General features: G+C 39.1%; 1 protein-coding gene across 3 annotated transcripts in view; it reads right to left on the bottom strand.

The window, feature by feature from the left end:
* Nucleotides 1–11,914, bottom strand: part of smad2 (SMAD family member 2) — a 28,994-nt gene extending 17,080 nt beyond the window's left edge. For all 3 annotated transcript variants that reach the window (XM_047373395.1, XM_047373397.1, XM_047373398.1), the window contains exons 1-2: nt 11,763–11,914; nt 6,435–6,937 (exon numbers count right to left, since the gene is read on the bottom strand). In XM_047373395.1, the coding sequence (XP_047229351.1) occupies nt 6,435–6,691 (257 nt within the window). In that variant the 5' untranslated portion in view covers nt 6,692–6,937; nt 11,763–11,914. The remainder of the gene's footprint in view (nt 1–6,434; nt 6,938–11,762) is intronic.
* Between the last annotated feature and the right edge of the window lie 687 nt (nt 11,915–12,601).

Here is a 12,601-nt window from a genome sequence, read left to right as displayed (position 1 = left end):
AAACAGTTGAGGATGCAATAAAACACCTTTGGGATGAATCTGGGTGAGCAGAGATCGGAAGACAGGTCTTCTTATCCAACATTAATGTCTGACCTCACAAATGCGCTGTAAACACCATAATAGAGCCTATGGATTAAGAATAGATGACCCTAAATTTAATGTTTTTAAAGGCAAATGAGCGAATACCTTTGACAATAAAGTGTATGTATACCCTGCTTTTTAGTAAGAGACCAAACAGATGAACCATGATCATGTTACAAATTTAAATCAGACAAAAAGTGATGTGATGCAATCAAATGGTACAAGTAGCTGGAAGAGACTCAACATTGATCTATGAACACATATCGATAATAAAAAACTCCAAGATAAATGTATCTTTTTAAAACTGAGTAAAATATTTTGGTGATCTTAGAAAACAAAACCCAACAAATGGTTATAATCGGTTATAATCTTTCAACGGTACAAGTTTGTAACTTTATAGTTCTTCCACGTCAAACAAGACTCAACCCTTATTCAAGCTGCATACATACGTTACATTTTGGCATAATATTCCAAAGACAAAAAAGGTGAGATGGGAAGAAAGTCAAACAAATTACAGAATGAGATCTCAATGAGGACAAAGAAAGACAAAAAACACTAAATGATAAAAAAAATCTTAATCTGATTATATTTATGTGCAAAACCAAAATGCTGGTTGGTTTACTACAAGGTGTCTCAGCGTGATCAAGCAGAGAAAGAGAGATTTTTCAGTCTAATCAAAATAATTGTCCTGCCTGTCTGTATAGGACCTTTTATCTTGCAACTCATCAACCCACGCTCATTAACCTTTGACAAAAGAAAAGTACAACAAGAACAGTTTAAACAAATGTAAATAATGTTTTGCCAAATGCCCTTCTCACTTGAAAGTTTAAAGCAAACAATGTGGTTCTTACTGTCAAAAACCTTTAATCTGAGACTCACAGTTGACAATTTAAAAGCTTGCACATGAATTATGATAAAAGTACGTATGAGTCAAGTTTGACTTTAGATTAAAAAAAAAAAAAAAACTATATTTGCCATTACATCTGATGTGAACTCTAAAGAGACATGAATCTCTTTCTGAAGCCACGAACATACAGGTCCTTCTCAAAATATTAGCATATTGTGATAAAGTTCATTATTTTCCATAATGTCATGATGAAAATTTAACATTCATGTATTTTAGATTCATTGCACACTAACTGAAATATTTCAGGTCTTTTATTGTCTTAATACGGATGATTTTGGCATACAGCTCATGGAAACCCAAAATTCCTATCTCACAAAATTAGCATATCATTAAAAGGGTCTCTAAACGAGCTATGAACCTAATCATCTGAATCAACGAGTTAACTCTAAACACCTGCAAAAGATTCCTGAGGCCTTTAAAACTCCCAGCCTGGTTCATCACTCAAAACCCCAATCATGGGTAAGACTGCCGACCTGACTGCTGTCCAGAAGGCCACTATTGACACCCTCAAGCAAGAGGGTAAGACACAGAAAGAAATTTCTGAACGAATAGGCTGTTCCCAGAGTGCTGTATCAAGGCACCTCAGTGGGAAGTCTGTGGGAAGGAAAAAGTGTGGCAGAAAACGCTGCACAACGAGAAGAGGTGACCGGACCCTGAGGAAGATTGTGGAGAAGGGCCGATTCCAGACCTTGGGGGACCTGCGGAAGCAGTGGACTGAGTCTGGAGTAGAAACATCCAGAGCCACCGTGCACAGGTGTGTGCAGGAAATGGGCTACAGGTGCCGCATTCCCCAGGTCAAGCCACTTTTGAACCAGAAACAGCGGCAGAAGCGCCTGACCTGGGCTACAGAGAAGCAGCACTGGACTGTTGCTCAATGGTCCAAAGTACTTTTTTCGGATGAAAGCAAATTCTGCATGTCATTCGGAAATCAAGGTGCCAGAGTCTGGAGGAAGACTGGGGAGAAGGGCCGATTCCAGACCTTGGGGGACCTGCGGAAGCAGTGGACTGAGTCTGGAGTAGAAACATCCAGAGCCACCGTGCACAGGCGTGTGCAGGAAATGGGCTACAGGTGCCGCATTCCCCAGGTCAAGCCACTTTTGAACCAGAAACAGCGGCAGAAGCGCCTGACCTGGGCTACAGAGAAGCAGCACTGGACTGTTGCTCAATGGTCCAAAGTACTTTTTTCGGATGAAAGCAAATTCTGCATGTCATTCGGAAATCAAGGTGCCAGAGTCTAGAGGAAGACTGGGGAGAAGGAAATGCCAAAATGCCAGAAGTCCAGTGTCAAGTACCCACAGTCAGTGATGGTCTGGGGTGCCGTGTCAGCTGCTGGTGTTGGTCCACTGTGTTTTATCAAGGGCAGGGTCAATGCAGCTAGCTATCAGGAGATTGTGGAGCACTTCATGCCTCCATCTGCTGAAAAGCTTTATGGAGATGAAGATTTCATTTTTCAGCACGACCTGGCACCTGCTCACAGTGCCAAAACCACTGGTAAATGGTTTACTGACCATGGTATCACTGTGCTCAATTGGCCTGCCAACTCTCCTGACCTGAACCCCATAGAGAATCTGTGGGATATTGTGAAGAGAACGTTGAGAGACTCAAGACCCAACACTCTGGATGAGCTAAAGGCTGCTATCGAAGCATCCTGGGCCTCCATAAGACCTCAGCAGTGCCACAGGCTGATTGCCTCCATCCCACGCCGCATTGAAGCAGTCATTTCTTCAAAAAGATTCCCGACCAAGTATTGAGTGCATAACTGTACATGATTATTTGAAGGTTGACCTTTTTTGTATTAAAAACACTTTTCTTTTTTTTGGTCAGATGAAATATGCTAATTTTGTGAGATAGGAATTTTGGGTTTTCATGAGCTGTATGCCAAAATCATCCGTATTAAGACAATAAAAGACCTGAAATATTTCAGTTAGTGTGCAATGAATCTAAAATATATGAATGTTAAATTTTCATCATGACATTATGGAAAATAATGAACTTTATCACAATATGCTAATATTTTGAGAAGGACCTGTATTAACCAAATTTAGAAAAAGCTGCCAAGTGCCTGAAACCTGAAATATTTCCCAACAGCCAAAAGGTGACCGAGGGAAATATGTAGGAACCTTCTTTTAGCTAGCTGAACGGTAGTGCACAGCAACAGATGGGGGAAAGGCTGCAACGTCATACCTCGTTGTCAATACTGAAGTATGAATACTTACGGTTATTTTAATTTCTGTAAATAAAATTACAAAAAATCTTAAGTGACCACAAAGCTACAGTTTTCTTGTGGTCCTTTAAACAACATTCACACATTTTGGCTTTATACAGTTTCACCTTGTATGGAGTCGTATTTCAGATAAGCAGCAACACAAAACATTGGACTCTAATAAAATATATACCGAGACAACAGAGGAGAAAATATTTTGCTAATAGTGGGTTTCTCTAAGCAGTTTCTGGTTACCTAAACTGCAATTTTCTTCTAGTAAGATTAAAATGAGTTCCAATTTAGGGTCATATTATTTTGTTTACAGATAAAGCACAGATATGTAGATAAAAATACATCAACGTTCCTTTATCTGTTTTACTGCAACCTGGTTCCAAAGCAATAACTCTGAACTGATAAGAATGTTCTTAACAACAGAAGCCTTATACAACGTACTTCACCCAGAATAACAGGTGTATTATCTGTCATGCATCACACACCACTGATTTGCCATGAGGCAGGAGTGATATTTATGTTATAACAGCGAATAGATTATAGCTGAATTATTAGCAGTTTTATTCAGCTGTATGGAGCATAGAGTAACACATAACTTTCCCTCCCCCATCTACTGCTGTAAACTGAAGATCAGCTGGCTGAAGGAAGAATACGACTTTTTGTTTCTCTTGAAGAACAATTTAACGTGTCAAAGATTATTGTGTGGAAACTATAGGAACGTCATCGACCAATTTTATTAACCAATTTTGTTTTTTTTTGTTTTTTTTGTTTTACACAATTTTATCAGTATCTGTCAATATGTAGGAAATACAGGTGTTGGACAATGAAACTGAAACACCTGGTTTTAGACCACAATAATTTATTAGTATGGTGTAGGGCCTCCTTTTGCAGCCAATACAGCGTCAATTCGTCTTGAGAATGACATTTACAAGTCCTGCACAGTGGTCAGAGGGATTTTAAGCCATTCTTCTTGCAGGATAGTGGCCAGGTCACTACGTGATACTGGTGGAGGAAAACGTTTGCTGACTCGCTCCTCCAAAACACCCCAAAGTGGCTCAATAATATTTAGATCTGGTGACTGTGCAGGCCATGGGAGATGTTCAACTTCACTTTCATGTTCATCAAACCAATCTTTCACCAGTCTTGCTGTGTGTATTGGTGCATTGTCATCCTGATACACGGCACCGCCTTCAGGATACAATGTTTGAACCATTGGATGCACATGGTCCTCAAGAATGGTTCGGTAGTCCTTGAGACTGAAGGGTTGTGAGTCTAACCAGGTAGTCAGCAGCACAGGAGCACCACAGGGGACTGTACTCTCACCATTCCTTTTCACTCTGTACACCTCAGACTTCCAGTGCAAGACAGACTCCGGTCATCTGCAGAAATACTCGGATGATTCTGCAGTCGTGGGGTAGATCAGAGATGGACAAGAAGCTGAGTACAGGAAGGTGGTGGACCGCTTTGTGGCATGGTGTGAAAACAATCATCTCATCTTGAACGTGACTAAAACAAAGGAGATGATTGTAGATTTTAAGAGAAACAGGAATAAGTCAAAAACTATTTCTGTCATGGGAGAAGAAGTGGAGGTGGTGGAGGAGTATAAATACCTCAGTGTTCACCTGGACAACAGACTAGAGTGGAGATGCAACTGTGAAGCCATCTACAAGAAGGGACAGAGCAGACTGTACTTCTTGAGGAAGCTTAGGTCCTTTGGTGTTTGCAGCAAGATGCTGCATATCTTCTATAAGTCTGTTGTGGAGAGTTTGATCTCTTCTACCATCATCTGCTGGGGAAGCAGCATCAGAGCCAGGGACTTAAAAAAGCTCAACAAGCTGATAAAGAAGGCTGGCTCTGTTCTGGGGACTCCTCTGGAACCTCTGGAGATCATTGTGGAAAGATGGATTCTTCATAAAATGAAGAACATTATAGAGAACCCTGAGCATCTTCTTCATGAGACTGTCCTACAACAACAGAGTGTCTTCAGTCAGAGGCTTCTTCAGATCTGCTGTAAGACAGAGCGCTACAGGAGATCCTTCCTGCCCACAGCCATCAGCATCTACAACGGCTCTTTGAAGAAACCTTCATAATGAGCTACAACAACATTTAATTTCCCTTTGGGATTAATAAAGTATTTTTGAATTGAATTGAATACTCTGAGAATCTCATTCAGGCCGACTCGCTAGTCACATTAAATAAATACGTAATTAAGACAAAGCTGAATTTTGGAATTTAGGAATAACCTAAACTAAATCATTGCAGACTAAACAGATTCTTTTACAGAGTTACCAATTTGTAAAACTTTTTTAATCTCTACTTGAGAACATAAAATGTGTCTGTTCATGTGAAAAACTGCAGTGTGTGCCAACAGAAGTCAGAGATGGATTAAAATAACCTTAGACTAATTAGATTTAAAAAAAAAAACAGACATATTAGTCACCTACCAAAATAATCAGTAGTTGCAGCCATAATATAAATATTTAATACAATCAAATGTCATCATGAAGTAATCAGAAGCCACAATGATGTTCCTAACCCTGGCCCGGGATGCCGTCAGAGTCACAATAGCAAGTGTGAAGTGAAGGGGGTGGTTGGTGGTGCATGCAGCACACCACTTTAACCAAAGACACAAACTCAATTCATGAAGCTTGATTTAATTTGGGAAAGAAAGTACACATAAAGGTAGCCCTTTATCTTTCTCTGCTGGGTCTGTGTGAGTTACCAAAGGGGTAGCAGCAGCAGCACCAAATTAAGATATTTTTAAAGCTATAAGATTTGAAAGTATCGAGTCTTTTATAAAATGTCTTAATGGATGCCCATCAAGTCAAGTTTAGAACACGTTCTTCTGGTGTTGTGCAGGACATCTGCTTCCTTAAGCAGTGTTTCACTTCTGCAACCTTCTTAACCTATGGCACGACATAACGGGGGAAGTGAACCAACTGTTGCTGCATTTCTGGTGGCCATCATCCTTTTCTTAACATTTCTTCATACATGAAAGCTATGTTTATGAAAAATTGGTGGTGCTGCTACTTTCAAGTGAAGACAGACAGTGAATCTGTTGAATTAGCAAATTACATGTTCCGAGTAAATTTATGAAAAGAAAAAGCTCAGGGTTACAGAAAGGTCAACGCCACTCAGATATACAGGTGGGTTTGGTCAATAATTCACATGATTACTCGAAGTTAGGATATTGTGTGTTTGTATTTTTAACAAACTGTCACGTGCCCATACCTTGGTATTGTAACACACTTTGTGTTGCAGTTCTGCGTGCTGATGGCTTTCTCCAGCTCATCCAGCTGGCCTGTCTTCTTAAGCTTCTTCACCAGGCTTTTCACAGCTTTCTCACACCACTTCTCCTCCTGCCCTCCTCCGTTCTGCTCCCCGACTCCACCGATTCCTCCACCGGCTCCTCCACTCCCAGTTGGAGTCTTCTTCCATCCCAGGAGGCGCTTCACGACCGGGGGTGTGAAGGGAAGGATGGAGGACATGGTGGCTCTTGTTTTGTTTAGCTTACACTTAAGGGTTCTGATGGCCCTTTTAACTTGATGTCAGGTGAAAATTTGTGAGGAAAAGAAAGATTGGCCTCAACTACTACAGACAAAAATATAACAATATAAACAGATTGTGTCTAAGTTCTGTAATTAATTTCAAAACTAAGGCATTGATCTTAAGTGGTCCTGGGGAATCTTAGAAGAATAAACTGTACAGAGTGGAAGAGAACATCAAAGAAAAACCTAAGAAAGAAAGAAAGAAAGCACATATCAGTGGAACATATATCCAGTTAGGACATTTTGACAAGACAGAGAGGATTGAGCACATTTCTTTTAGACAAAACAGTCAACATACAATCAACCAGGGTGGAACAAACCCTATATAAAGTCTTGGACCATTATCTAGCCGCATTTTGTGCACAGAAGTATAATCTAATGTACTTATTCTGTTTCTCACATAAATTAGGAAAAGCGACTACCTTTGAGAGCACAACAGCTTCCTCCAGAGATAAAGGTAAGCTACTAATACGTAAATGTATAACACTGAAAAAGCTGTAAGAATAATCAGTTTATTAGCAAGGAGAGGTATTGACAAAAAGTGAATTTCATAAACAGGACATCTCTAGTTATGCAATCTGTGTTAATGTATAAAACATCTTTCTTGACAGAAAGAGGATTTCATTTAAGGCAAAAATACTGGCCTGCACAGCCCTTAGTGGTGCATTTTGACCTAGAAAAAAATGTATAATGTCAAATTCAAAAAGGAACCTGACTTCACTGATGCTCATATGCAGCTCTGTAAGAAACCACTATTAACATATGAAGCATGCAAGTCTATTTGTGTAGTCATTGATTTTATTTTTAATGTGGCAGAACAAGCATCCAACAGTATCAGACGTGCTTATATTAGCCTTGTGTGTGCTCTCTATGGACTCACTCAAGGCACCATGCCAACATGAAAGTTATGTTCAAAGAGTTTCCTTGTGCTAAGAATGGGAGAAATTTAACTTGGCAAATCAAACATCAAAACTAGTTTAATCCACCTACAGTGCCTTGCAAATGTTTTCCTAAATGTTTTCAATGTTTGCCTCCTTCACATTTTGTCACATTACCTCAAACTGTAATGTATCTTACTAGGATTTTACATGATATAACAACATAAAGCAGCGCAAGCAGTGAAAGCTGTAAAAAAAAAAACAGAAATCTAAAACATGAGGATTGTTTGTATTCAGCCGCCTTCACTCTGATGCCTCTAAATAAAATCTAGTGTCAATACTTTGATGAGCCAAGTTCTGCAGCAACTGCAAATCTTTTGGTGTATGCTTAGTACAATTGTCCTGTTGGAAAGTAAACCTCCTCCCCAGGTTTTGTCTTTTGCAGCTTCCAAATGAGTCTTTTTTTCCAAGATTGCCCTGTATTTAGATGAATCCATCTGCCCCATCAACTCTGAACAGCTTTCCTGTCCCCACAGCCTGATGCTGTGACCACCACCCATTGCTGTGAGGATTGTCTAGAGGTCAAAAGTTAAACTTCACCAGCCCACCTTCTTCCGCCCGTTTGTGGTTTCCTCTACATTGTTTGTGGCAAACAGGACTTCTTCTGAAAGAAAGCCTCCTTCCAACTCTTTCATAAAGGCTGCATTTGTGGATTGTATAATAGTTGTCCTGTTAACACATTGTTCTGGAGGAGTAGATCTCTGCAGCTCCTCAAAAGTTACAATAGGACTCTTAGTTACTTCTCTGATTAATGCTCTCCTTGCCAGGCTTGGCAGTTTAGGTAGACAGCCATGTGTTTGTGGATTTATAGCGGAGCAATACTCTTTTCCCATGTTTAGATGATGGATTTAACAGTGTTCCATGAGATGTTCTAAACCTGAAATACTTTTGTAACAAATCTTGGAGGCCTTTACAAATATTACCAAGAATAAATTACACACAGGCAGAGAGCTCTGATGGAAGTTCTTTGCACTGGATAGTGTTTAGGGGTTTCAGAAGGTAGACCACACAGTGAGGGTTGTGGAGACTTCTGTGTGAGAAGAGCGATACGGAAATTCTCAAGTTTGCCATGAGGGTGGAAGGGATAACTATCATCTGTGTGTTACTCTGAAAGTTCAAGCTCTTTCCTAGAATTAAATCCATGGGCTTAACTCCTGAATGTCTTCCCAAGACCACAGTGTACACAGGTTAAACCATTCTAGAAAATACTTGACTACAACTGGTTAACCACAGGTATGACATCATTTGTTTCACATGGTTCTAATATTCAATATCAACTAAGCAGTCTGTTAATGTTTTCAGGTACCCACATGGAAAACAAAAACAACAAAAAAACTAAATTTGATACATAAGTTCATGCTTATTTAGCCTGTGAAAAGTGCAGTTTCTATCAAAATTTGGAAAAGGTCATCATTTCAGAATTTAACTATATTGTTTACATAAAAATAATGTAAGCAGAATAGTGTTTTGTTCCAAGGCAGCAGAATTTCTGTAGCTGTTTTTAATCGTGGAAAAAATAATATTCTACAGTGATGAACGTGACATTTTTGCTGAAAAAGCCCTATTGCAAGTCAATTCATTTACTCTAACCACTGAAATACTTTTTTTAAATTAAATATCTGTAATTTTGAGTCACAACTTAACAGGTTTTAATATAACAAAGGGCATAAATGATCACATATTTTCAGTTTTTAAAACAATTGTGGTCTTTACTATTAACCTACATATATGATCTCTGCAAAAGTATTCTAAATTTATTTTATTTTTTCATAAAAGTATTGCATGGTTACTTTCTGTTGCTAGCATGCCTTTCCATTAATAAATGCGCCAGAACCATTAGATGTAAAGAATAAAATACTGAGTGCTTTCGAGATAGAGCTATCATGTTGTTGAAGTAATTTCTCCAGCAAAAGGCTAATGCAAAACTGAGACAGAAAACTTTCCTGCAACAACAGAAGCTTTTGTTGTTTGTAAGGAATACCACCAAAATGGGGCTGCACAGTGGCACAGTTGGTAGCACTGTTGCCTTGCAGCAAGAAGGTCCTGGGTTCAATTCCCGTCCGGGGGGTCTTTCTGCATGGAGTTTGCATGTTCTCCGTGCATGCGTGGGTTCTCACCGGGTACTCCGGGAGGAAGCCGGAGTACCCGGTGAGAACCCACGCATGCACGGAGAACACTCCCACTGTCCAAAAACATGCCTGTTAGGTTAATTGATCACTCTAAATTGCCCTTAGGTGTATGAATGAGTGTGTGCGTGGTTGTTTGTGTGTTGCCCTATGATGGACTGGCGATCTGTCCAGGGTGTACCCCGCCTCTCGCCCATAGACTGCTGGAGATAGGCACCAGCTTCCCCGCGACCCACTATGGAATAAGCGGTAGAAAATGACTGACTGACCACCAAAATGAAACACAGTGGTATGTATGAGTCTTCAAACTAGGTATAACACCATAAGTGGGTCTTGTAGCTGCCGTTTTTGTTCCCCATCTCTAGAGTTGCAATTTTACTTTGCAGCAATGTCCCCTCAAATATTGTTTATTTGTAGTGGCTGGTCCCATTGATGGTGTAAACACACTCAGAATTCAATGCATTATCCATTTATTTACTTCCTGTTTGTGAAATAGCTGTGGCATGTGGCATGGAAGTTTTTGGTCTGACCAAAACCATGTTTGATTTATCTGAAGTTGAATTTTGTTTTTAATCCACCTAATAATCTATTGAAGTTTTTACATACCAACAGGTACCTTTCAATACATTTGAAGAAAATACAAGCAGCTAATGAAAACACATTTTGTTTCTTTGAAAATTAGAATTTCACCCAAAATCTTTAAAAGGGTTTTGCTTCACAATAATAAATGCTACGATTATCCTTATTGCTTGTGAACCTCTTTCTACCACAGTAGACACTTTCTGCATGTCTCATTCTTCCTCGTGGCCCGCTATTAAAAAAATAAAACAAACGAACACACATTCAGAGGACTGAAAAAAAAAAAATTATATATATTCCTGAAATAAATCAACTTTCAATTATATTCTAATGTTTTGAGAAGCACCTGTATGTACCAAAAGGGATTTAATAAATGTGGCATTGCAAATGCAGGAGCTAAAATAGTAGTACAAATGTATTGATCCTCAAAACAGATATTTACTAACTGTGACTCCTTTGACCATTTTTTTTACTTTATTTTCAGAATCAATCTTTAACATCGGCTTGGAAAAGGGCCAGTTTTTCGATGAATATTTAAACGGTGGCATACTTCACGTTTCAATGATCATACTGATATTATTTTGGAGATGATTTGAAGACTCTTTAAAATTAAACTACTTGTTTTGACATAGATAAATACAATTCTTAAAAATGTGGCTAGCATACCCAACTACAGCTTTAACAAATATGCCAGCACCGTTAGATGTTGCAAGAATGCATTACTGAGTGCTTGAGGGAGAGGGCTTTCATGTTGCTCTGGTTATTACTCCAGCTAAAGTTTAATACACAAATGAGAGGAAATAATTTCCCGAAACAACAAAAGCCTTTGTTGTTGGGAATACCAGAGGAACAGAACGCACTAGGTGCCTTAAAGTAGGGGATACAGTCTCAACGTTAGCCGAAGAACTATGAGAGGAAGGAAATTGGTGATGATATGGCTACAAACATATCTCATCTCCAGCTATCGGGGTCTTCTGGGAAACATTAGCTCCGTTGTTTTGTAAGCTGCGTCTGGTTTTGTGTGAGAAACTGCGTGTTTGGGTTACTTCTTCTCCGAGAAGATACATACACACGACCTGAAGAATAAGCTAACGCTAACGGCGATTCAAAACAACCCATGGCTGGCGACTTTGACTAAAACTAGACAAAAGCGAGTCTTGAAATGTTCAATGTCCCTAACCTAAAATAAAAAAATAGGTTTCTTCGGTTTTAAAATTAAAGATAACACCTTCTACTTGGCAATAGAAAGAGTACGAAAAAAATCTGCTAGCAAGCTTGCTACTTAATGCCACAGACAAATAAACAGGACTGTTGCATGTTTTGTTGCTCAAAAACGCTTATTTCAAACAGGCTTAGAAATACACTTACCCGGCAAAGAGATTGAATATGGTTGACTGGTCATTCAAATACCTGACAGGAAAACCTGGCTGTACATTTTACATACACGTAGCGAGAGTAAAAACTGTGTTTTCCATCTCCGTGCCACCGGAATGATGGCCCCTCATTCATAGCTCAACCAAACATGCATCGCTCCACGCAAAACATACACTCAAAGTAGCCACTTTAAGTCCCGCGTCCCCTTCATTTCTATTGGCTAAATCGTGGGAATCAGCGCATAACAAGTAGACAGACATTCATTCTATTGGTCCACACATGCGTCTGTTACGCTTTGTCGCGAGCAGTAGTGTTTTTGCAGTTTTAATTTTCGTAAGTGGGAATTTGGTGGAATGTTTTACATGTGTTTCTGCACTCACATTTTGAAAAATATATGTCAATAAAATATCATTTAATCAAAATTTTACTTTATTCTCAGTAATTACATTTTAAAAATGAAACTCGTATAAGATTTAGATGTATTTTAAGCAATTATTTGTGTTGATTGCAATGAATAAAAACCTAAAATTCAGTTTCTCAGACAATTTGAATATTACATAACACCATTAATAAGGACGATTTTTATACAGAATTGTTTTATGGCTATGTTATGTTCTACACAAACAAGTGGAAGGTTGATGACTTGACAGTTGTCCAGGGGAAAGTCATTAAGATTTTTCACAAAGGGGTAAGCTACAAAAGGTCATTAGTAAGGAAGCTGGGTGTTGACAAGGTGCTGTTCAAATCCTGTTATTAGAACGTTTAGTGGAAAGAAACAGTGTGGTAGATAAAATGTGCACAGGCAAGATGCACTGAGGGGATTGTTAAATAAA

The sequence above is a fragment of the Girardinichthys multiradiatus genome, chromosome 8 (assembly GCF_021462225.1).
Source record: "Girardinichthys multiradiatus isolate DD_20200921_A chromosome 8, DD_fGirMul_XY1, whole genome shotgun sequence".
Lineage (NCBI taxonomy): Eukaryota > Metazoa > Chordata > Actinopteri > Cyprinodontiformes > Goodeidae > Girardinichthys > Girardinichthys multiradiatus.
This window is presented reverse-complemented; position numbering and strand designations above follow the sequence as displayed.